Source organism: Siphateles boraxobius, unplaced genomic scaffold, assembly GCF_051911475.1.
Source record: "Siphateles boraxobius isolate OS27281-9 unplaced genomic scaffold, OSU_SipBor_1 30, whole genome shotgun sequence".
Taxonomy (NCBI): domain Eukaryota; kingdom Metazoa; phylum Chordata; class Actinopteri; order Cypriniformes; family Leuciscidae; genus Siphateles; species Siphateles boraxobius.
Genome location: NW_027508920.1, coordinates 1,555,782 through 1,582,277, shown reverse-complemented (window position 1 = coordinate 1,582,277; position 26,496 = coordinate 1,555,782). Strand labels below are relative to the sequence as shown.

At 42.1% G+C, this 26,496-nt stretch overlaps 1 protein-coding gene across 1 annotated transcript in view; it reads right to left on the bottom strand.

Annotated features, from left to right (window-relative positions):
- The window catches only part of LOC143757180 (putative G-protein coupled receptor 149), a 76,759-nt gene extending 54,254 nt beyond the window's left edge, over window positions 1-22,505 (bottom strand). Inside the window, exons 1-3 of the mRNA XM_077248129.1 lie at window positions 21,268-22,505; window positions 20,002-20,185; window positions 19,299-19,738 (exon numbers count right to left, since the gene is read on the bottom strand). Of these exons, the coding sequence (XP_077104244.1) occupies window positions 19,299-19,738; window positions 20,002-20,185; window positions 21,268-22,206 (1,563 nt within the window). The 5' untranslated portion in view covers window positions 22,207-22,505. The remainder of the gene's footprint in view (window positions 1-19,298; window positions 19,739-20,001; window positions 20,186-21,267) is intronic.
- Window positions 22,506-26,496: the final 3,991 nt, after the last annotated feature.

Genomic DNA, 26,496 nt, shown 5'->3' with positions numbered 1-26,496 from the left:
AATGTCAGAATGGCATGAGGGTGAGTAAATCAGGGGGTAATTTTTGTAATGAGCTGAGGAAAACAAGGGAAGACGAGGATCTAAACGGAGGGTTATTTAATAAAGTAACACATAAAACAGAACACAGAACTTGAAGAACAAAGGAACAAAACCAGGGGAATCACAGAGGCAACCATTACACTTACTACAACTGACAAAGTAACAAGTGAAACAAAAGGGCTAAAAATATAGAGGGACAAACAAGCCTAACTAAGTAATTAGGAAACAAGACACACCTGGGAACAATCATTAACTAATCAACAGGAAAAACTACAAAGGACTACAAAAACATGGCACAAAACAGGAAATAATAAAAGTCCACACAAGACAAGGGAAACACAAGACAGGAATCATGACAATTTTAATTGTACTAGCCATTAGGTTCCCTTTCGAGGGAACTCGCACTGCGTCGTTGAAAACGACTCTTTGGGGACGCTCCCTTAGCGTGCGCCTCTGAAGTATGAATGAAACTAATCCAATCCTGATTGGTGTTGCGTCGTGACGTAACATGTGACGGCATTACCGGATGCATAAAAGAGACGCTGACACACACACACACTAGCTTTCACTCTTCAGCAAGCGCTCTATGTTACGACTGTCTGTCTTATTTGGTGTTGTTTGTCTGATTATATATCATGGCCAGCGAACAGTTCAAGAAGTGTGTGCACCCCTGTCCTCGTTTCATTACGGATGGGGACACGCATGTTTTGTGTGTGAACTGTTTGGGAGCGCAGCACGCCCAGGCAGCTCTCGAGGGAGCTGCCTGTGCAGACTGTGAAGCACTACCCATGAGAGTGCTGCGCTCCCGGCTGGGGTGCTTTGATGAGCACGGTCAGGCTCACGTTCCCTGCGGTTCTGGTCCCGCGTCTGTTTAGGCGGCGCGGCGACTCAGATCGTGGGGTTCGCAGTGGGATCTTGCAGATTAGAATGAGACTGCTACGGCACTTTCTCATTCTTCATCTGAGGATCCCGAAGCCCATGTGAGTGGTGCAGAAGCCCGCGTTGCGGCTTCTTCTGCCCACGACCAGGTCCCGATGCTTGAGCTCTCTGCTTCCGAGGAGGTGGATGTGCTCAGCATCGAGGTGGATGACCATGAGTTAGGCGCGCCAGTTCACAGCCAAGCATATTAGGAGCTGGTGGAGGTTGTGACTCGTGCCGTGGCCAGACTTAACATCAGCTGGCCACAAGATGAGCAGGGAAGGTAAGTCAAAAGCAAATTAGACAAGCGTTTCCTGCGGCACAGGTCACAGCCTCAGCGCCGGGGTTTGCCGTTTGCCACGATCTCCACAAAGAGATCTCATGATCGTGGGATAAACCGCATTCGTCCCGTGTCTCCAATCCATGTTTTGGGGGCACGGGATATGGGTTATGGGAGGATGCCTAAAGTAGAAGAGGCGTTAGCTGGATACCTCTCTCCTGAGGCGGCATCTTCCCTTAAAATACCTCGGCGCTGCCTAGTAAGCCCTGCAGAGATACATCTGCTTTAATAGGCAGGGCTTACATGGCGGCAGGTCGGGCTGGTTCATGTCTGCACTCTATGGCCATTTTGCTGGCATACCAGGCCGACCTCCTGAAAGATTTGGACGAGGGGAGGGGCCAACTCCAGAGGATATCGCGGAGTTGCGTAAGGCTACAGATTTGTCTCTCCGGGCCACTAAAGAGACGGCCCGCGCCATTGGCCGCTCTATGGCAGCTCTCCAGGTGGCCACGGAGAGGCATCTGTGGCTGAATTGTCAGGATTAAAAGAGCAAGACAAATCCGTTTTGCTGGATGCGCCGCTCTCGTCTTCTGGCCTGTTCGGCGACGCCGTTACATCGGTCGTCGACAGGTTTCAGGAGGCGAAGAAGCAATCTGCGGCGTTCCAGCAGTTCCTCCCCCGTAAATCTAAGTCCAAATCGAGTACGGTGGGCCAAGGAGATCAGCGCCAGCCATCAGCCAGCTCCTCACACCGCGCGGAGCAAAGGGACAGCGTTTCCTTTAGAGCCCCTCCTCCGGGAGCTTGGCAACAGAGGAAGTGCTCCCAGCAGAAGCCCTCCAGCCAGAGGGGCGATCTGAGGGACGTCCTTCAGGCTAGGAGGGCTTCAGGAAAGAGGTCCTAGCCAGGGTGGTGGGATCTCTGAGGGCTGTCCCCTCCGTTGCAGAGCAACCGATGGTTGTTCTCGCAGCGGAGCCCTCAAGGAAACGATGTGAGTTGCCCACCGTCGGTGACGCTTCGGGCCTCATCATCTTCCAGCAAACGCACTCCGTGTCATTTTTCTCAAAGAATAAAAAACGAGCATCAGTTATGGTCAAGAAAACCATATTGACTACAGCCTGCCGGTCTTCCGCTTCAGGGGGTCTAGAAGGGTGCTCAAAAAACATCAGAGGCCAGTCTCGAGAGGCTGGTTCCCTTAGTAGATTTTGTAGAGGCATGGTATCATCTTCCCAACATATCTGCATGGGTCCTGCATATAATAAAGTCAGGGTACAGACTGCAGTTCAGGCACCGCCCCCCCAAATTTTCTGGGGTGGTGCAGACTACAGTGGTTCCAGAGCAGGCTCAGGTAATGGAACCAGAAGTGCAATCTCTGGTGCTAAAGGAGGCCATAGAACGTGTTCCTCATTCAGACAGGGAGTCCGGATTTTACAGCCGGTACTTTATAGTTCCAAAGAAGGATGGGGGGTTGAGGCCAATTCTAGATCTCAGGGTTTTGAACCGGTCTCTGAGGAAGTTCAGGTTCAAAATGCTTACTATTCCTGTCATCGTGAGTCAGATCAGATCCGAGGACCGGTCTGTCACGATAGATCTAAAAGACGCCTATTTTCATGTATCCATCCTTCCATGTCACAGGAGGTTCCTGAGGTTCGCTTTAGGGGGCGAAACTTACCAATATCGGGTTCTTCCGTTCGGACAAGCACTCTCTCCCCGCACATTTACCAAATGTATGGATGCAGCACTTGCTCCACTAAGACTTCAGGGCATCCGCATACTGAATTATATCGACGACTGGCTCATTCGGGCCCAGTCTCGAGAAATGTTAGTTCGGCATCGAGATGTCGTCCTTGGCCACATTAAAAAATTGGGGTTGAGACTCAACACAAAGAAGAGTGTGTTAGAACCGTCCCAGAGCACAACCTTTCTGGGCGTGGTGTAAAACTCGACTGCGATGCAGGCACGCATGTCTCCTGCACGTATCAAGTCCATTCTGGCGATGGTGTCCAAGTTAAAGCTAGGCCAGGCCATCACTATAAAGAAATTTCAAAGACTGCTGGGTCTCATGGCAGCGGCATCCAACATTATACCTTTGTGCCTTCTACACATGAGGCCCCTTCAGTGGTGGCTGAAAGCCAAGGGGTTTTCCCCCAAGGGGAATCCATTCCGTACGATCAGAGTAATGCGCAGATGCCTTCGTTCTCTAATAATATGGAAGAAACCTTGGTTCCTGTCCCAAGGGCCAGTGTTAGGAGAGTCATGTCGCCGGAAAACCGTTTCGCCAGATGCCTGCTTTGCCAGGGGTCTGTGGCAGGACCATCATCATTTTTGGCACATAAATTGTCTAGAGATGTTGGCTGTGTTCAGGGCTCTGAGGAGCTTCCTTCCAGACATCAAGTGTTACCATGTCCTAGTACGATCGGACAATACATCAGTGGTAGCTTATCTGAACTGACAAGGGGGACTCAGATCGCGCCCTCTGTGCAGACTGGCGCATCAGGTTATTCTTTGGTCCCAAGGGAAAATACCGTCTATCAGAGCAATGTATATTCCGGGGATTCAGAATCAGGGAGCAGACATCCTGTCGAGGCAGGGGCTGAGGCCCGGGGAATGGAGACTTCATCCAGATGTGGTGAAGTTGATATGGGAGAGGTTTCGACCCATGGAAGTGGATCTATTCGCGTCTCGAGAGACGTCCCACTGCCCACTTTGGTTCTCCCTCTCACATCCAGCCCCACTGGGGTAGGATGCCATGGTACAGGCCTGGCCGAGGCTTCGCCTGTACGCATTTCCCCCGATAGCTCTGCTTCCGGGAGTCCTGGAGAGGGTCCGTCAGGAGGGCATCAGTCTACTTCTTGTTGCCCCAATGTGGCCGACCCGAGTATGGTTTTCAGACATAATTTCACTCCTGATAGCTCCGCCATGGCAGATTCCTCTGAGGAGGGATCTGTTATCTCAGGCGGAGGGCACAATCTTCCACCCTCACCCAGAGCTGTGGAAACTGTGGGTCTGGCCTCTGAGGGGGTTCAGTACCTAAATGCTGGTCTATCAGCCGGGGTGGTTGAAACCATACTTAGCTCTAGGGCTCTGTCTACTAGGAGATTATATGGCCTCAAGTGGAATGTATTTATCATTTGGTGTAGAGAACATGATTTAGACCCAGTTAACTGCCCGGTGGCTTCAGTTCTGGAGTTTCTTCAAGATCGTTTCTCTGCGGGTCTCTCCCCTTCCATGCTTAAGGTGCATGTGGCTGCCATTGCGGCTTTCCACCCGCCATTAAGTGATGGGCCTCTGGGGAGGCACCAGCTGGTCATTCCTTTTCTCTGTGGTACTTGGAGGATGAGACCGACAACCAGGTCCAGGGTTCCTGCCTGGGACCTGGCAGTGGTTCTGGAAGGGTTATCCCTGGCCCCCTTCGAACCTCTTCAGTCGGCTTCGCCTAAAGATCTTACATACAAATTGGTCTTTCTCTTAGCCATCACCTCTCTTAAGAGGGTGGGAGATCTCCAAGCCCTGGCAGTGACACCAGCTTGCTTGGAGTTTGCCCCTCGCAGGGTTAAGGCCTTTTTGCACCCCGAGACCGGGCTATGTGCCTAAGGTGCCTGCTAATACGGCTAGGTCTACGATCCTGCAGGCATTCCATCCTCCACCTCATGTGTTGGCAGAAGAAGAGAAGCTTCATTTGCTCTGCCCCTTCAGAGCTTTGAGTATTTACCTCGAGAGGTCCTCTTTTTGGAGGAGGTCAGACCAACAGTTAGTGTGTTTTGGTTCACCTAGGAGAGGGCTCCCGGCATCCAAGCAAACTATTAGTAATTGGATTGTTCAGGCTATTGCCTCGGCTTACGAGGTGCACAATTTGCCTTCACCTCTGGCCATAAGGGCTCATTCGACTAGAGGCATGGCGTCCTCTTGGGTCCTCCTCTCGGGAGTTCCCCTCCAGGAGATCTGTGAGGCAGCCGGTTGGGCTACCCGCACACTTTCCTTTGGTTCTATAGTCTGCACCTCCCTAGTACGCCTGGCGCACATGTGCTCTCGTCCTAGCTGAGTGCCTGAATCTGTTTCACTCAAGGGCACGCCTATTTCGGTTCGTGGCCTAGTGGGCATTCGTTCCCAAAAGAGTCGTTTTCAATGACGCAGTGCGAGTTCCCTCGAAAGGGAACGTCTCGGGTTATGACTATAACCCTTGTTCCCTGAGAAGGGAACGAGAAACTGCATCGTCCTGCCACGCCCCTAGAGGCCTTAGAGCGTCTTGCTTCATCGCGAGGCTAGTGTGTGTGTGTGTCAGCATCTCTTTTATGCATCCGGTAATGCCGTCACATGTTACGTCAAGACGCAACACCAATCAGGATTGGATTAGTTTCATTCATACTTCAGAGGCGCACGCTAAGGGAGCGTCCCCAAAGAGTCGTTTTCAACGACGCAGTGTCTCGTTCCCTTCTCAGGGAACAAGGGTTATAGTCATAACCCGAGACGTTTTCCAAAGTTACTAGCCACACAGCATTTTTATTAGCCACATTTTTGTTGTTGTGAAATTACCTGATTAATGTTGACTATGGCATGCTAAAATTTACTTGAACTAGACTTGAACTCACTTCCTGCTCAGCTACTGTTCGGACGCACTCGCTTACTGCTCCGCGCTTTGCTCTATCGCTTTTATATTTTATTTCCTTTTATCACCTAATTTTAACTTCAGCAAATCAGCACAGTGCTCAAACGCGTGGATTACAAAAAAAAGCAGAATTCTTTTATTCGACCAGCCTCCCACTGAAAGCTTACATTCCGGGGAAGAGAAAACACAACTGCCTACATTTATAAGGATAAGAAAATGCCTCTTCTGGAATCTACTTGCTGCTCTAACTGCCACAGACTTTTACAAAGGATTGCAGTTCTTGAAACAAAGTAAATTGCGGGACCACCAAACCAGACGGAACACACAACAGAGCTTCGTCATTGACGCCTTCAGCATACAGCCGGTGAGTCCCATGAATCTAGTGCTCCTCGACAGGCCATACTGAGTGTAGAGAAACAAGCCGATCGACTTACAAATCGATGGCACAAACAGGGAGCGAGACCCAAAGGCACGAGAGACATCAGATTGTCACGAGCATCACATATTTCCGCAGTAGCATCCTCTACCCCAGATACGGCTCTGACAAGGATTGCAAACTCTGGTCTCCTACCACCGTCTATACATCTTGAGAACAGATTTGAAGTATTAATGAATGAGGAATCCCCAAATTTGATGAATGTGATCAAAAACAGACTGAATCAGCCAGTAGCTAACACTGATGCTAACTGGGGCTCAAGGTGGAACAGACAGTGACACTCAGCTCAGAGCGCAGCCGAGGCCAGGACTCTGATAGTGGGGGATTCCATAATCAGAAACATTAGTAGCAGGGATACAACTACGTGCTGCCTTCCACAAGCAACAACTTCTGATATAAACAGGGAACTTCAGAACATTCTGATGAAGCATAAGACTGCAAATCGACTCATCATTCATGTTGGGAAGAATGATATTCATAAAGAGCAGTCAGAACTCCTTAAGAAGGATTTCAATGAACCTTTTGAAATACTTAAAAGACTGAAAGTTCAAACATTCATCAGTGGACCACTCCCAGCAAGAGGAACAAACAGGTTTTCACGGTTGCTTGGGCTTAATACATGGCTGCAAAAAAACTGCAATATAAAAGGAGTGAACTTCATTGACAACATCAATCTTTTCTGGAGTCAGAGGCAACTGTTTCAACAGAATGGCCACCACCCAAACAAACTTGGTTCAAGAGCACTAAAGGACAATATCTACTTCTCCCTCCGTCATCCTTCTGCAGTGTTTGCCAATCCACTCAACCTGAATGGCACACACACACCTGGATACAGTATGAATGACCACAGGACTTCACTTCAGCACCTGAATGGACATACGGGTGACACATCACACAAGGACAATGATAACACCATGCAGCCACAACAACCTCTGCTCACGGACACAATCTCAGCTGAGCCTTGCCCACAGAGCTCACCACAGACTGACTGTGACATACTAGCACTGCTCCAAGATTCAGCACCCAAGGACGACTTGCTGGAAAACAGCCAGGGAAACCAGGACAGCATATTACAGCCTCTGATAACACCAGAGCAACAGCCCCTCTCACCAGACACGTTATCCCTCTCTCCAGCATCTCCATTTCTGTGCTTCTCAGAGAAAATGGAACAATTGGTGTATGCTGGAACCAAGCTATCCCACTCTTTTGCTGCAAGCCCCCAGATACCAACCAACAAGATTAACCACTTAGGTACCGAAACTTGGTACCGAAAAACAAGACATGTTTCGATACTCGGTAGTATCGAGGCAATTCGGTCGGTACCTAAAAATTACCGAACTCGGTACCCAGCCCTAATTACACAACAAACTAAGATTGCTGTGGGGACAAAAAGTAAGAGCACTTTTAAACATCCGCACACTTAAAAATAAATCACTTCTAGTCAACGACTTAATAACCACATACAACCTGGATGTTATGTTTCTAAATGAAACTTGGCTAGAAGACAGCAGCAGTGCAACAGTCCTCAATGAAACAGCCCCTCCTCACTTTACTTTTATGAGTGTCTGCAGAGCTGTCAGAAGAGGTGGAGGTTTAGCTGGTCTTTTTAAAGATGTCTATCAATGTAAGCAAATATCATTTGGGAATTACCCGTCTTTCGAATATCTGGGTATTGTGTTAAAAGGTGATCCACACATTTTACTTATCATTGTTTACATGCCTCCAAAATACTCTCCAGCCTTTGCTGAGGACTTTACAGAACTGTTATCAACAATTTCCTCAGAGTTTTACTGTTTTGCCATTGCTGGAGATTTTAACATTCACATAGATAATGCAGAAACAAATATGGCAAAATAAATCAAAACTGTTTTAAAAACTTTTGATCTGACTCAGCATGTACATGGACCCACACATAATCGTGGACACACTCTAGATTTACTTATCAGTAAGGGTCTAAACATTTCATCGATTGTTATTAAGGATGTAGCACTGTCTGATCATTTTTGTATTTTCTTTGATATATTGATCTCTCCTGCCATTGAAGCTAGATCTGTGTCTGTCAAGAAGAGATGCTTAAATGAGAACACTAGTGTACTATTTATGAAGGCTATATCTTTAACACCAAGCATATCTGCTGATTTTCTCCTTGATTCTTTTAACTCAAAAGTTAAGAGTGTAATTGATGATATTGCTCCTGTGAAAGTCAGGAAGAAGAGTGGCAGACAAAAAGCACCTTGGAGAAACTCAACAGCTGTGCAAAATATGAAAAGACAATGCAGAATAGCAGAGCGCATGTGGCGGAAGACAAAACTTGTAGTCCATCATAACATCTACAAAGACAGCATCCATGCTTTCAATAAGGAACTAGGCAAAGCTAGACTTTCTTCTCGAATATTATAAACAGCAAAATAAACAACATACGCACTCGTTTTGCTACGGTAGAGAGATTGACAAACCCCCCAAGCCAGATACCCAGTGAAATGCTCTCAGAGAGCAAGTGCAGTGAGTTTGCTTCTTTCTTCTCTGAGAAAATCAATAATATCAGAAAGGTGATCAGCTCATCCTTGAGTTGCGCTGGGGTCAGACAGAACAGACCACAGCCCGAGAAAGTAGTCACTATGTCTGATTTCGAAGAAATTGATGGCAAAATTTTGGAAGAAACCGTACAGCACCTTACAACATCAACCTGCGCCCTTGACACACTTCCCACATCTTTTTTCAAAAATGTGTTTATAAGCAGATCTCCTAGAAGTGGTAAATTGCTCACTTCTCTCTGGGAGTTTTCCGAACTTCCTGAAAACTGCAGTTGTCAAGCCCCTCCTGAAAAAGAGCAATCTGGATAAGACCATATTAAACAACTATAGACCGATCTCAAATCTTCCTTTCATAGGCAAGATCATTGAAAAAGTTGTCTTGAATCAGCTGAACAAATTCTTAAGATCAAATGGATACTTTGACAATTTTCAATCTGGTTTCCGACCGCATCACAGCACAGAGACACGCTCATAAAGATAATAAACGATATTTGCTTAAATACTGATACAAGCAAATTATCAGTGCTGGTACTACTCAACCTCAGTGCTGCATTTGACACTGTCGATCACAACATACTTCTTGCCAGGCTGGAAAACTGGATGGGGCTTTCTGGTATAGTCCTAAAATGGTCCAGGTCATACTTGGTAGGGAGAGGTTATTATGTGAGTATAGGAGATCATGAGTCTGAGTGGACATCCATGACATGCGGAGTCCTTCAAGGCTCAATTCTTGCGCCACTCCTATTCAACCTGTATATGCTTCCAAAGAGCCAAATAATGAGAAAGAACCAAATAGCTTATCACAGCTATGCAGACGATACACAGCTCTACTTAGCCCAATCGCCTAACGATTACAGCCCCATTGACTCCCTTTGCCAATGCATTGATGAAGTAAACAATTGGAACTTTCTTCAGTTAAACAAACACAAAACTGAAGTCATTACGTTTGGAAACAAAGATGAAGTTCTCAAGGTGAACGCATACCTTCAGTCTAGCGGTCAAACAACTAAAATTCAAGTCAGGAATCTTGGTGTGTCTCTGGAGTCAGACCTTAGTTTCAGTAGTCATGTCAAAGCAATAACTAAATCAGCATACTATCACCTGAAACATATTGCAAGAATTAGATGCTTTGATTCCAGTCAAGACTTAGAAAAACTTGTGCATGCTTTCATCACCAGCAGGGTGGATTATTGTAATGGACTCCTCACTGGCCTTCCCAAAAAGACCATAAGACAGTTACAGCTCATACAGAACGCTGCCGCCAGGATTCTGAGCAGAACCAGAAAATATGAACACATCACACCAGTCCTCAGGTCTTTACACTGACTGCCAGTTACATATAGGATTGATTTTATTTTAATCATTCAATGGCCTAGGACCTCAATACATTGGAGATATGCTCACTGAATATAAACCCAACAGATAACTCAGATCATCAGGATCACATCAGCTGGAAACACCAAGGGTTCACTCTAAGCATGGCGAGTCCACTTTTAGCTACTATGCCAGCCGCAGCTGGAACCAGCTTCCAGAAGAGATCAGATGTGCTCCTACAGTAGTCACATTCAAATCCAAACTCAAAACACATCTGTTTAGCTGTGCATTTACTGAATGAGCACTGTACCACTGTTCGTCCGACTGTTTGTACTGTATTTTATTTTTTTTAATTATTCTGATTTCTTTAGATTATTTATGTATTTTATCTTTTATTCTAAACTGTTTTAATTATTCTGATTTATTTTGATTATTTTAATTTCTTCTATGTAAATCACTTTGAATTACCATTGTGTATGAAATGTGCTATACAAATAAACTTGCCTTGTCTAGATTTACAACCCTTTTAAATGTAAAACCACTGTACACACCCAAATCAAGACTACATACATGTAAACATAAATTAAACAATAAATAACAAAACATGTCATTATAATTAGCTCTGAAAAGGTTGTGTGTAAAGCTCCTTTTTTAAAATAAAACCATGTATTAAGATAAAGACATAAAAAAGTAGCTTCTTATTGAATAATAAAAGTGGTGCATGGATGTAGAAGATTAATAAAAAAGATACAAAAATAAACTGAAAAAACCTATAGCATTAGAAACACTGTCTGTTTAAATATCAGAATCAGACTCAGAATTAATGTATTGAGCCCCGATGGGAAATTCTTTGTTACAAGTTGCAATGGAAAGTAGGTCAGTCTCGAAACCTCACGAAAAATGCCTGCCATGGTTCGGACAAAGTTGCTTTTATTTGCATCAAAATTTGAGGGGAACGTTCCTCTCATCATAAAGAACACATTTCAGTTTGTGTCATTTTTGTACTCAGGCCCTAATAATGACTACTGGTAAGGTTGACAAAAAATATACAATGTAAATGTAAACACTCCTTATCATCAACAATAGCAGTAAATAATTAATAATAAAGAGTAGAAAAAACATATCTGCATTAGACCAACAATGAGCAAAGAAGAACAAATTATTTTTGGCTCATCAATTCAAATTCTGAAAAAATACTTGAACGTGAGAGTGATTGTGGCGAGCAGGATGAGGCAGAGGGACGTGAGAGAACGGCGCGAGGCCGGTGGCGTGATTAATGATGAACGACACCTGCGCGATGCACCGGTCTCGTATCTCTCACGGAGGAGCGGAAGCATAAAAGGAGGAGCGATGACTTTGAAGAGCGAGAGAGGACAGGCCTGAATTTTATTTGATGTTTTGTTTTATTGTTTTATCGGCAGGTGTTAATGTCAAGCCCTGATTACCACGTCATCCAGGTACGCCGCAGAGCAGTCTTCACAGCCTTGGAGGACTCGGTCCATCAGCCTTTGGAATGTGGCTGGTGCCCTGTGTAGGCCAAAAGGAAGGACTGTGAATTGATATAGTCCTAGTGGTGTTCGGAATGCGGAGTAGGGTCTGGATGGAGGGTTGAGGGGTACCTGCCAGTACCCCTTACACAGGTCTAACGTGGTGATGTACTGGTCTCTTCCAATTTTCTCCAGAAGATAGTCTATTCTTGGCATGGGGTATGCATCGAATTTAGATTGGGCGTTGAGCTTGAGGAAGTCGATGCAGACACGCAGGGATCCGTTCTTCTTGGGTACAATCACCATCGGGCTGCTCCACTCGCTCGTTGAAGGTTCTATCACTCCAAGCCCTTTCATCACCTTGATTTCTTCCTTTAAGGGTTCCACCAGCCTCTCAGGCACCTGGTAAGGACGTTGGCGTGATGGTGTTGGATCGGTATGTGGGTTAGCTCAGTTCGTCCAGGCCTCTGACGGAACAAAGCAGGAAACTGGTTCAGGAGGTGCTGCAGCTCTTTCCTCTTGGAGTCTTCTAGGTGTGTTAGGTTCACCACAGACGGTTGCCTGTTTGCATCCTCTGATTCCTCTTCCCCTTCCACTCCTTCAGCAGATTTACGTGGTAGGTCTGCCTGGTCTTGCCCTTGTCCGGATGATGAACTTCATATGTGACTGGCCCCATCTTGCGGACGATGCTGTATGGTCCTTGCCATTTAGCCAGTAGCTTGCTCGTTGAAGTTGGCAGCAGCAGTAATACCTTCTGCCCCAGTTGGAATTGTTGTAGCCTGGCGTGTTGGTCACGCCATCTTTTCTGTGCTCATTGTTTTTCCTGTAGGTTCTCTTTGGCTTGTTCTCTGTACTGCTCCAGGCTATCTCGCATCTCGAGCACATACTGCACAATGGCGCCTTTCTCCTCCGTCTTGGATAAAGGTTCCTCCTCCCAGCCTTTCTTCAGCAGGTCCTGGGGTCCTTGTACCTGCCATCCGTAGAGGAGCTCAAACCGTGACAATCCCATTGATGCTTGGGGTACGTCTCGGCAGGCAAAGAGAACAAACGGTAGCCACTTGTCCCAGTGTCATCCTTTGTCTGCAACTAACTTCTCCAGGCTATGTTCTCAACATGTTCTTGCGGGTTTAATTGAACCTCTCTACCAGAAAGTCGGTCTGAGGGTGGTAGGGAGTTGTTCGGATGGCTTTTATGCCCAACTGCTTTTTCAGCTGCCCCATCAGTCGTGATATAAAGTTCGTACCCTGGTCTGCCAGGATCTCTTCAGGTATGCCGACTCTGGAGAACAGTTGAACCAGGGCATGGATGATCCTGGTTGTGGTGATAGAACGGAGTGGGAAGGCCTCAGGATACCTTGTGGCATAGTCGTTTACTACCAGAATGTAGCGATGTCCAGCACTGCTCTTTTCCAACGGTCCGACAATGTCCATGGCGATCCGCCTAAAAGGTGAAGAGATGACAGGGAGGGGTTGCAGGGGTGCCTGCCCCGCTGGGACACAGCACTCGTCTTTTGGCAGATAGCACGTGTTGCAGTGCATTTGTACCAGTAAGTGTGAGCTAATGCGTGCATATGTTTTCTGTTGGCCCAGGTGGCCACCCCATGGAACAGTGTGTGCAAGGTGCAGAACAAGACGACGACAACAAGATGGTACAATCAGAAGAGTCACATTATTCGTTCGCACATTCAACACACCATTCACCACTACAGATTATTTTTTGCACAGATTCAAATTCTTTCCACACTCAGCTTTGACAAATAAGGGTTTAAACCTCTTGGGGACGGCGGTACCAGCTCACTTTTTTTCTTATCAGTGCAAAAGAGACTCAAAATACTCTGTTGATTTTGATCTTACATATAAGTGTTATACACCATTCAATCCTGTTAAGTGTCTTTTTTTTGTGTATACTCACAATAAAAACAAAGTGTTGTGCTTTTTGTCAAATAAAGAAAAATAAACATGATGCGAGTTTTGCCTTTCTCTGACAAGTGAACTGTAACTCAGCGAATACTTGTCACACAGGCACGAGAGATTTTTCTTTATGAAGCTTGAATTCTCTTCTTTTAAATTAATTAATTCATATAAAAAACAAATATTCTCAGTTTATGTAATCTGTATGAAAAGAGAGAGATGTCAGTCTTTTTCTTTTTAGCTCATTATAGCTTATTAAGTGTTAATGTGACCACGCCCACAGAGAGCGCCTGCTATTCAAACGCAAATGATCTGAGGCAAGCCATGCAAACATGCCAACGCCACATCAGCTGGATATAACACATCAAGTTTAATAAGAATCTTGTACTTTACCTGCTATGAGGAATAATACTATCGTAATAATCCTGGAAAATGTACTTCAGAAGTGCTGGTAGTTTCATTTCGAGGAGCAACTGATCCAGCTGATGTAGTAAGTTATTTATTCTTAAGTGCTTTGTTCTAACCACGATATTGAATAGTGTTTGTAAACCGCAAAAAGACTGTTTAAATATGAATTGCGTGTCTGTGTGTGAATGAATAAATGAATGACAGACGCGTGTGCGCTGTTGTTTACTGCAGCTGTACAGCGCATCTGTGCCGTTCATTCACACTCGCGAGTCACACCTACATTAGTAAACATGTTATTTTTACATGAACACGCCCAAACTATATTGCTATAGCCTACTGAGATGAGTAAAAATAGACTGAAATATGTTGAAATAAAATGTCTTTGTATAAGCAACAAACTACAGATTAAGTCAAGTCAAGTCAAGTCACCTTTATTTATATAGCGCTTTTTACAACACAGATTGTATCAAAGCAGCTTCACAGTGATAACATGAAAATAATATAACAGAGTTTGTTTCTAAAAGAAAATTGCGTCAACGTCCAACTTAAGTAAGGCAGATCAATAATATTATTGAATATTAAATGTCCCCAACTAAGCAAGCCAAAAGCCAAGGCAACAGTGGCAAGGAACCAAAACTCCATCAGGTGACAGAATGGAGAAAAAACCCTTGGGAGAAACCAGACTCAGTCGGAGGGCCAGTTCTCCTCTGGCCAACGAAGGAACAGTGCATGATTTATGATTCGGGCAGCATTACAAAGTCAGATTGGATCGGAACATTTAGAATATTTATCCATTTCCATCTTTTGGAAGTCCAAGTAATCACGCCGGTGTTGAGACGAGTTGTTGAGGATCAGTGCCGTCCACCATAGGGGGTCCATATCGCCGGTGTTGAGTCGTCTCTTCACAGGCTTTGTGATTGGGGTTTCTGAAGTCTCCGTGAAAGGCTGGATACAAACTGGAGCTGACGAACGCCGTTTTTCTCGGGACTCGCGTCCCGAGATAACAGCAGAATAGCAAAAAGGGAAAATAATTAGCGTAGCTGCTGTTCATAATGATTTCCATAACACGGGCGTAAATGATAAAAAACATGAAGACAGTGATTCTTGCGTCCCAGAGTCACCCCCCTCCGTCCCCCACTCAACTTAGCCCTGCTTACTGACCTCTACATCCCTCCTGATGCTGAGACCCAACCACAATCTCACAATCTCTCCGCAGCCCAACCATACGCGCCGACCCGTTTGACTAAGGCTGTCGAGCCCCACTGTCGTCGTTAAAGCAGGTTCAGTGGCAACGGTTCCGTATGGCATACCACCTACCGCAAAACACAATATCTACCCAACCACCCGTCATTCACGCAATATACACAGGAACGTAATGACTGTAAATACTATGCAACCTATACAAATAACCTACAGACTCTTCAAGTTTTATAATATTAAATGCATTTGATCTGATTCAGCAGTGGTATAAAAGGTAAGCATAATGTAAATGCTTGGCTAAAGAGATGCGTCTTTAATCTAGTTTTAAACTGGGACAGCGAGTCAGAGGCTCGAACAATATCAGGAAGGCTATTCCAGAGTTTTGGAGCTAAATGTGAGAACGCCCTTCCTCCTTTAGTGGACTTAGATATCCTAGGAATGACCAGAAGCCTCGAATTTAGTGATCTTAAAGAACGCGATGGATTGTAGGGCAATAGAAGGTCCATTAAATACACAGGAGCTAAACCATTTAGGGCTTTATAGGTCAGTAATAGTACTTTGTAATTGATACGGAACTTGATAGGAAACCAGTGTAGAGATGATAAAATTGGTGTTATATGATCATATTTTCTTGACCTAGTAAGAACTCTAGCAGCTGCATTTTGCACTAACTGTAGCTTGTTTATTGAGGATGCAGGACAGCCAGCTAATATAGCATTACAATAATCTAGTCTCGAGGTCATGAATGCATGAACTAACTTTTCTGCATCAGAAACAGATAGCATGTTACGTAGTTTTGTAATGTTTCTAAGGTGGAAAAAGGCTGTTCTTGTAACATATGAAACATGATTTTCGAAAGACAAGTTGCGGTCTAGTATAACACCCAGGTCTTTTACTGTAGTGGATAAAGTAACAGGACATCCTTCTATATTAAAGTTGTATTGTAAGTGAGTTTGTGGGTAGTTTTTTGGACCAATAAGTAATACCTCCGTTTTATCTGAATTTAGTAGCAGGAAATTACGCGTCATCCAGCATTTTATATCTTTGAGACACTCTGTCAAATTTGATAAGTTAGTGTTTTCATCTGGCCGTGATGAAATATATAATTGAGTGCCATTTGCATAACAGTGGAAATTAATTCCATGTTTTCTTATAATATTACCAAGTGGGAGCATATATATTGAGAATAGCAGAGGGCCTAACACCGATCCTTGCGGCACTCCATAGTCTACTGACGTTATCTTTGAATTTTCCCCATTGATTAACATTTATATGCTAATATATCATAACAATTTCCCCAAGATTAACATTTATATGCTAATATATCATAAACATGATATGTTACAGACTAAATATGAATGTTTAGACAAGATTTCGTTGATTAGTTTTGGATAGATTAAAAAGTTTTTACTGTAAAGAAAAGACTACTGCCACATCATAAGCTTTTGTTCGCCAATTTTTGCTCATATGTTAAATATATAGTATGGGATGTTTTGTCAAAAATAAAGTAGGTATATTGAATCATCAACTAAGATGTTATTATAGTGATTTTTCCGATATTCAAACTAATGAATCCATACCTTTGAAATACGTATGATAAAATGTATACTTTTTAACAAGAAAGAATACACTTGAAATATTGTTAAAATTCTAATTGTTGTTGTAATTGTAACCTATTTGTAATTGGTTACAATTTCTAATTGTAAAATATATATATATAATTTCTTTTGTACTCGCATTCTTTGGTACCCAGTGACACACCAGTGTGAAAGGCTCATGATGCAGCTCATTATACAGGTCATTGTCTTCTCAGGTGTGAATCACGCCCCCACGCATATTGCCTTTCCAAACAAAAAGTGTCTTACAAAATTTTAATCAATGTATTGTTTTATGTGAATGATTAGGCAGAATGATTTTCAGATCATTTTGTAGCAAAAATGTCTCTTGTGGAGACATATTTAGTATGTGTTTTGTGGCCTTATTTCAGAAACTTTAAGTTTTAGTTTTTTCAATAACCATGCATAAACAATATTCTCTCAAAAATACAAACATTTACATACATGTTGCTCACATATTATGGTAGCCCTGTTAGTGCTAAATAGAATGTAATGACAAATTTGTCATTAATATGTTTATAAGCAACTGAAAAAAGCACAAATGTCAGTGCATGTCAAAACATCTAAAGGACCCCAAAACACCTTAGACCCCGAAGGGTTAAAGTTTCATCTTCCATTTGGAGTTGTGCTATGTTCTCTGGGACCTTCCAGCCATTAACTTCAAGGCCCTCCACCGAGGCTTCAGAGGCTGGGGTACCCAGGTACTTTGCAAGCCGCCTTTGGCACCGTGACTTTTTAGGGCCTTTAGTCCCGCCCTGCAACAGACTACCATCCAAGTCTGGCAGTAGCTGCAGACCTGCCCTGGCTTGAGCTCGAGTAAGAGCAGGACACGACAAATTAACAGTGGCAGTGGCAACAGAATATTCAGAGTCCTTGATAGTGGGTTGCAAGAGTTCATATAACACTGGCAAGTCTCTTCCTAGAATCATATCAGCTGGTAAATTGTCCACTATGGCAACATTAAGCAAATACATTTGTTCCTGTACCTGTACCTCTACCATTACCTCAGCTCGTGGGATACTGCTTTACACCCCCATGCACACATTGAGCAGAGGTAGTGTTTACATAATTGACATTATTACAAGCATGATTTCAACATTGACAGAGAACTTCCAGTGTCCAAGAGTTATTTTAGTGCATGTCCATTAGCAGTCATCTCATATACATTCTGACTCTCTCCCACAGAGTCAAAATCACTGTCCCCTACTCTAGGCACATAACCAAACCCCATAAGCTTCGCTTTGCGAGCGGGACACACAGCTGCTTGTGGCCTGGCTACTGGCAGTAAAAGCAAAGCAAGTCTATGGTTGTTGTCTTTGAAACTTGTGCTGACAAGTCCTGACTTCAGGTTTGGCCTTGGCTTAAATAGGCCAAACCCCGCCCCTTTTTGGGCCACACCAATTTCAGGAACATATAACAGTTAATACACATACAAATACTTCATCTATTTGATTATCCATAATAATCCATTCCCATTATATATATATATATATATATATATATATATATATATATATATATATATAATAAACACATAATCCATTCACACATAATACACTTAACACATAATAATTGCATATAAGCGGCCGCCCCTCAATCGTTCGGTTTGGCCGGTGCTTTCCCGCTGGAAGACTGACTATGCCCACACAGACAAACAACACAGGGACAAAACGACAAGACAGTGTAGTGTAAGTGTATGAAATGACCGGGAAATAACTATGGAAGGGAGAGTGGGGAAATGGATGAATGTCCATGTGCTATCAGCATCGAGTGTGCACCCGGACCTAAGATAGCGTTAATGGCCACCACTCCCAGTAAAAGTTTCAAGATGTAGGAAAACTCACTTATTTAAAATTATTTTTTCTTTTAATAAATAGGAAATTTCTATGGCATTTCTTTATTTTTGCTGTGTCGAAAACGTACCGAAACGTGACACCACTGTATCGTATCAAACCGAACCGTGAATTTTGTGAACCGTTACACCCATATTAAAAATATAAAAGAACAATAAAGACTTATTGAATAATATTTTATTATTTTAAAAGGTTTAGGAGTCTTTAAATCAATAATGTCGCATATCTTTATGTACTAGTAATTCTATACAATAATAGGTCAAATGCAGCAAGTCAAAAGACCAATTGGACCTTCTTTGCCATTTCTTTGAAGGATTGCAAAAATATCGTCTGAATATCGATATCGAGATATTGAAAAAAAATATCGAGATATTCATTTTTGTCAATATCTCCCACCCCTAATCTTAAAATCCTATTGCAATATTACTTAGAAAAGTATTAATGATTTTGAAAAACATACCATTCTCAAAGAAGGTTTTGAGTTAATGAGTCTAAAAAGGTCTAGTTACTATTAAAGAAAAAAAATACACCTGAAATATTCTGCAGTGTCATAGGTCAAATTATCTGATATTTCAAGAATGTGGATCTTCAGAGGTCCACTCTGTGATATAATAACCTGTTCCTATCGTTTTCTTGTTACCTCACAACAAAAATGAAGTAACTCCACCCCTGAAATTTATTAAATTAAGTGTCACCTTACCTGTCTGGGAGTCCTTTCTGATTTACTCCTGCACCACTCCCAGTCAGTCAACTCTATTTTACGACACTCCTCGTGGGACAGCCTCCTCTCTGGAATGTCAAATACTGACAAGTTGTCGAGGTGAAGATCCTCACCCTCGCAGGTTGAAACCTGCGGTGAGACATTGCATGGCCTGTCCCTTTCTGTGGAGCTCTGAGGTTGGCTGTCCAATCTTTCCTCGAGCAGCAGCTCGCTGTGGAGGGAGCTGTCCTCTGCTGCCGCGGTGCTGAAATTACCAATCTGACCGCTGTCCAGCACTGTGGCTCTGCTTTCAGAGAAATCACAGCTGTATAAACTGTTAAAAGAGGGTTTCTCGATGGATGGTGACTTGCCGTGGGATATCTTGTAAATACCATAGCCTTGCTGGAAGGAGAGGTTGAATTTAAAACTCCTTTTCGTTGCTGTAATAAACACATAGATGATAAAGGCAATGTGGAAATGTAATTTTGCTTTGTTTCTCACACGCACATAAATGATATATATATATATATATATATATATATATATTGTATGTTTATATACACACACATATGCATAATTTGTACAACCTAAGGTATTTTCATATGGATTGTTTAAAATGAACAACCTGGTTCTTTTTATGAACCAATAAATATAATCAACAAAAATATGGCAGGCTGATGGAGTATTTTATCAGTTTACCAACCGGTGGAAAGCTCAGAATTTAAGCCTTGGCGACAGTTGATGAAGCAGCCACACGGCAGATGGATCCAACGTTCCGAAAACACGAACACAGGGGTGACCGCCGTGGAGAGCAAGGTCAGGAAAAAACAGAAAGTCTCCAAGGACGAGCTGTGCATGTGAACAGCGTGACTCACCAGGATCTGGGTCTGCAAGGGTAATGTATGCCAGTGGAAAAAATAAAGGTGAATAACCAATAATTCCAGCATTTTTGAACAAACCAAATAATAATGAAGAGAGAAAAATAAGTGAAAATAAACATTTACAGTGACAGGTTAAAACAGGAAATATATCCATGAATCCAGTTCAACGGGACGTTTTAAGCTGGTGAAAAGTTTTTCTTACACACTGTAAATATGAAAAGATACCTGAGGCACTTTATGGGGTTTCTCAGATTCCCAAAATAGCAGAACTTTTATGAGAATCTAAAGGCACTCTTTAAAAGGCCAGTTTTCTGAGGAACTTACATGATGAAACCCATAAATTCCTGATAGAACTCTAAAGCTGATTGTCAATGGTTCTTCTAGTAGCTCCATTGTAAGGGGCCTGCAAAGGCTCTGAGGCACTTAAAATATTTATTGGTTCCTTGAGTATACAATGCTAGGTTGAGGTTCTCCAGAGTTGTAGCTGTCAGTGTAGCAGTCTGAAGCAGAAATCCAAAGATATGGTGATATCTTTTTTGTCTAATACCTGATACGAAAAACCAATGTTTAAATGTTGTTTTATTTCAGCTTTTCGTCACAATAATCAACAATAAACCATAACATGCATTATGATACTGATAACAAATAATATTATTTATTATTCCATAATATTTATTTAAAGCTGTTGTGCAAACTAAATAGTGATACATTTGTTTTTGTCTTTTTGTCTAAGTTTGACAATTAAAATGGTTGTTATGTAAAAGTCTAAGTAGTTTCTCTAGACATTAAATAAGTAAATAAGAACCCATACTTTACTACTAATGGGATGGGATTGATCAGTAGACCAAATATTAAAGACTATGTGTGAATATCATTAAAAAAAAAATGTTGGTCAACAATGTTATTTTTCTTGTCTAGAGGAACCCAAAATGGGGCCTTCTGTAGGCTACCGTTTCGTTTTAGCAGTGTAACAATAATTTACTGTATAATGCATTTTTTCTGTCTATATTTGTCTGACTGAGACACTTTTGAGGTCAATTAAATGATGTTTCAAGTGAAAATGTATGAACTGCTTTTATAGCACTCACCATCATTGGCATCCACAGAACCATTCGAGCCATAGCAAGAATCATCGAGAAGCGCTTTTGAGAGAAAAACACAGGGGAATAACGTGCACTCTGAGCTCCATCTTTCTGGAAATTACCAGTTGTTGGAGTATATGGCAGTGAATACGTCTCCGTTTTGTTCTTAAAACTGTTAATGTTTGAGTTGAATTCATTGTAGGCTCCCAAACTTTTATCCAAGCTATCCCGTGACAGAGAGGGGATCTCACACAGCGGCGCCGACCCAGCAATTTCAAAATAGCTCGGGTAAAATGTTCTCAGGGCTTCCGTGGAGCACATGAGCTGGTAGAGGAGAGGAACCGAACAAACAAACAGCCCACAGAAACACAGTGAGTAAACAGAGAACAGAAGACACACGTACAGGCTGTCGTTCTCCGGGAGACAACCGAGAGAAGCGGGGGCGAAGCGGCCCCAGCCGCACACGGGCAGTACGCTGACCGTGAGACTCACCGTCCAAACCGCCAACACTGCCACAAACACCCAGAGAGGTCGGTTATGGGTTTGATACACTCCAAAGCGCTTTGTTACGTAGAAAGTGTAAGCAACTAGGAGACAGGCTTTCATATTGCTTGACAATCCTTGGAAAACATACAGGACTCCGGACAGGGTGCACATAGCGCCCGACCGGTTCACGTCTCCTTTCCTCCAGTGCAAGATCATGAAGAGCGTTAGCGACAGGACGCTGATCAGGTCGTCTATGGATAAAGATGCTACTATCAGACAGAGGGAAGACTTAGTCCTCATCCTGAGCAGCGACATAAGCGAGTACAAAACTCCCAAGCAAGTGACAGTGGCGATGGCGAAGGATAAACCAAAGAGAAGGTGCCAGTTGCCCTCGACCGCGTCCACGTCCTCATATTGGCTGGTTTTGTTCGGAAAAGGTGAGGCACGTGTCGCCGACATTTTCCTTCAGTCTAACCTTCCTGACTTTACTCGTCTCATTCCCTCTAAGATGATCCGATGATCAGACCCAGCGCGTGAAAGTTTCCTCCAGCGACAGCGCGCCACGAAGTGCATATAGTCTCCCATCCGTTGGTCTTTATGCACTTGTGCTCAACAAATGCAATGCATAAAGGAACCATTTTTTCGTTTAAACAGTTACTTGCACGATTGTGACGTGGTTTGCTCTCAGAGCATGTTTGGATAGATGTGTCGCCCGCGCGTAGGTTGATTATGGCTCGTGCAGCACATCTATTCAGTATGAGCTCTCAGAAGGGAATTATTAGTACAGGGGTGGAGCCACCTTCCTTCATCTGTCACTGCTGAACGAGGAACGTGCGCTTTGTCTAAAATCAAATATTGTATAGCTATACGTTTGTTACTAGAATAGCTCAATTAGAGTGGCAGCGCTACAAATACATCATAGGCTACGTATATGTCATTAGTAGCCCTATTACTTCGTAGGCATACTTACGTAAGCTTGTATCGTTTGAACACATAATTTATGCTATGAAATAATCTTGTTAAATGTACGGGGAAATAGGGCAGCTGAGGTTGCCAGAAACGGGACGCCATGGTGTAATTCATAATAATATATTTAATAACTATGCCCACATTTTTTTTGTAGGCTAGCCTACTTTATACTTTTTTAAATATACCAATAACCACTATAATAATACATATGATAAAATTTCATCAAATTAGTCCTTTCTATAAACAGTAGCTATATCATGTAGACTACAGCCCACAGTGTTGCTATACAAATAGAACATCATCACAGTAACACACACAACCACAAAGCAATGCTATATACATTAACAGCATGGCATGTAATACATAAAAAAGCATAATATGCCTAAATGATAACAAAAATAATAAGAAAATGTGATGTGTCATGCAGGGACTTCTGGGCATGTCCTTTTAATGATTATTTTTTCATAAATGATAAGGGAATTCTATGTAAGTGTTGTTTTTTAAATAAATATTGCTTTTACTTTTTTTCCAATATGATGTGAAAGTACAAGCCAACCAGTTGAATATGTTTTCACCACAAATATAATGTAATTCATACAAAATCTGTCTTTTGCTCTATTGTTCACATAAAGATAGCTTATCATTTTATTTAGCTGTGATTTAGGGTTCAGTAGATGTATATAAGAGAGAGTTATAAGGGCAGCTTTCGTCAAACTGACAGTTTTATTGCCCCCCATAAAGCCCCGCCCCTCCCCGTTTATGACGCCGTGGGTATTTCCCACGCTAGACCACGCCCCTTCCGGATTGGTCACGTGACCGTGGGAAATCCCCGAGATACTCAGCCCTCCCCTCCCCCCCACTTCCGGCCCTGTACACCTGTGCTTGGAATTTCTTCCCACACTAACTCCTCCCCTTCCTCCCCGTTTGGTCTGAACCATAGATATTATATAGAGACTAGATGCCCTATTGGCCGCTGAGCACCGAGAAATGCGGCCGCCATCTTGAACCGGTCATACTCCTAGTTTCGTTGCGTGGCAGCAGATAAGATGCCAGAGCATTGTGTAGCATTTTCCTGTTCTAATCGCCGGACCATCGAAAATAGGGCTTTTCACAAGTAAGTCTTAACATTACTGTACTATTGGTTGTATTTTGTGAATAGAATATTACCAGATAATCGAGAAGGAGCAAGGATATTTGCTATTACTGTCCTGAAATCGTTGCGAAATGCTGTTTAACTTAATGCATCAGCCGGTGTTCACCCGGCATGGAGAGGTGGGGTAACGTTAACTGTTAAAGTAATAATTACAAGAGCTTCTAGGTTATCAGATAAGCATTCAACTGCCCTGTTGTATAGGTTATTTGTGTTTGCGCACAAGATATCAGGAAGCAATGTAATACACGCATGACAGCGATGCGCAAATTGAGTTAGCCCTCCAACTTCTAGTGTTATTGATAACCTATATCTTATCACAAGCGATTTGGCTATTGATATTACAGAAGTCCTGTGGTAAAATTACATTATTAACTTACTCCATCTACCCTTGTAAAGTTAATCCGAATAGGGCTTTAGTCTCGACATTTTCCCCTCCCACATCCACATACAATAAAAAAGGTATAGGCTTAATGTTGTCCGAAATTAATTTTTAAAAATTTCTGATGCAAACACGTTGAAAATCTTCTTCTCAATTTTTATTACAGGTGGCTGCGTTCGGTGGATTCGGTGGCTGCGTTCTGTGTGTGTGTGTGTGAGAGAGAGAGAGAGAGAGAGAGAGAGAGAGAGAGAGAGAGAGAGTGTGTGTGTGTGTGTGTGTGTGTGTCTGTCTGTTCGTGTTTGTTTGTGTGTCTGTTCGTGTGTATGTGCGTGTCACAAATCATAAATTGTTTCTTCAACTTATTAAAATATCTTACTTTACTGCAACTATCTGTTTCTGCTTCTTTATTATATTTATAGTGTGTGATTTATAAAATACATTATATCCTTCATCACACATAATGTGTCTGGTCACTTTATATCTTATATCAGAATATTATATTACTGTTAAGCCTACTATGGATATTAAAATACGCCGAACCATGTGTCCTCTATCATAGCTACATGAATGACCTTTGCAGCAAAAAAAAAACGCGTGAAAATCAGTTCAGTATTCAGTGAAATATGATTAATTTAATGCGCTGACAGCTCATTTCACCTGCCATTCAGATTACACTGAGCGGAGCGGGTGACCGATTTAAGATGGCGGCTCCAATTCTCGTCCGTGCCAATAGGCAGTAGCGGTCGATAGGGCGTCTACCTATATGATGTCTATGGTCTGAACAGATTAAGCGTGGAAAATCTCCGACGATCACTAGGGCTCAATGTAAAAAATGTTCAAAATGATGAAAAAAACAATTAATAACAATATATTTTAATCTTTTTAAAGAAAATGTATAATAAAAGCCATAGTCAGAGGTCAGATCAGTGTGTTTTATTTTAAAAGAGGTCTTTCACATTTACATTTGAAGTTGTACTTTTCACAATCACATATAAAAATACATTAAAACAATGTGTATCGTTAAAGCACATACATTTTAAAAGCATGAGTTGCATACATGTTCTAGAATTAAAATTATATCACGCAAATAGTTTTATTTTCTAACATACGTTTGAAGAAAAGTTGTACTTTTACAATTAACTTGTGTTTAAAGGTATTAAAAAACGTTGTACAAAGTTAAAATACACGTCTTTAACGTTCATACACTTGTAAAATGTTCAAAATGTTAAAACATCAATGAAAAAGTTTAAATTGCATTTTCTTAAAGTTATCAAAATGTGTTAGTATTAAAACATAGAAAACAACATTTTAAAAATGTTAATTACAAAAGATACATTTAAAAAAAAAAGTTGATCCATATATCTTTTACCTTCACACAGTATTTGTAAAACTATTACATTTTACATAAAACATATATTTTTTAAACTGTTTCAAACACATCATATTTAAAGTACATGTTTAAAATAGTATTAAAAAAGGCCTTTACTCTTTTACAATTCCGCTTGTTGAAAGAGAACCAAAACTCTTATTATCCAGCTTCGCGTTTTATACATTTGTAATACGTTAAAACATCATTGAAAAAAAGTTTAAATTGCAAAATGTATTAGTTTTAAAACATAGAAAACAATATTTATAAAATGTTAAATGTTAAGTTAAATGTTAAAGAGTATGAATTGCAAACATGTTCTAGAATTAAAACATGTATTAAAATTGTATCATGCAAATAGTTTTATTTTCTAACATACATTTGAAGAAAAGTTGTACTTTAACGTTCATAGATTTGTAAAATGTTAAAACCTTAAAACATCAATGAAAGTGTTTAAATTGCATTTTCTTAAAGTTATCAAAAATGTTATTATTAAAACATAGAAAACAATATTTAAAAAATGTTAATTACAGAAAGATACATTTTTTAAAAATGTTGATCTGTAAGTATTTAACTTTCGCACATTATTTGTAAAATGTTACATTTTACATAAAACATATATTAAAAAAAAAAAATTAAAACAGGCATAGAGCCGTGTAAGGCAATCTCCGGGGAACACAATGAAAACACTTCTGGTTACTAAGGAGACCTGGCCAGAAATGGCTTCAGATAGTGATGTTACGTCTGACACCGACGCTCCGAAGCTTGCTTCAAACTCGAACGGTCCTTGCAATGAACCAATGGTTCGGAGCTTGTATCATTACGTCACTAGTCACGTGAAAATGACGTCTGAAGCAAACACACTGGTTCACTCCTGTAGTG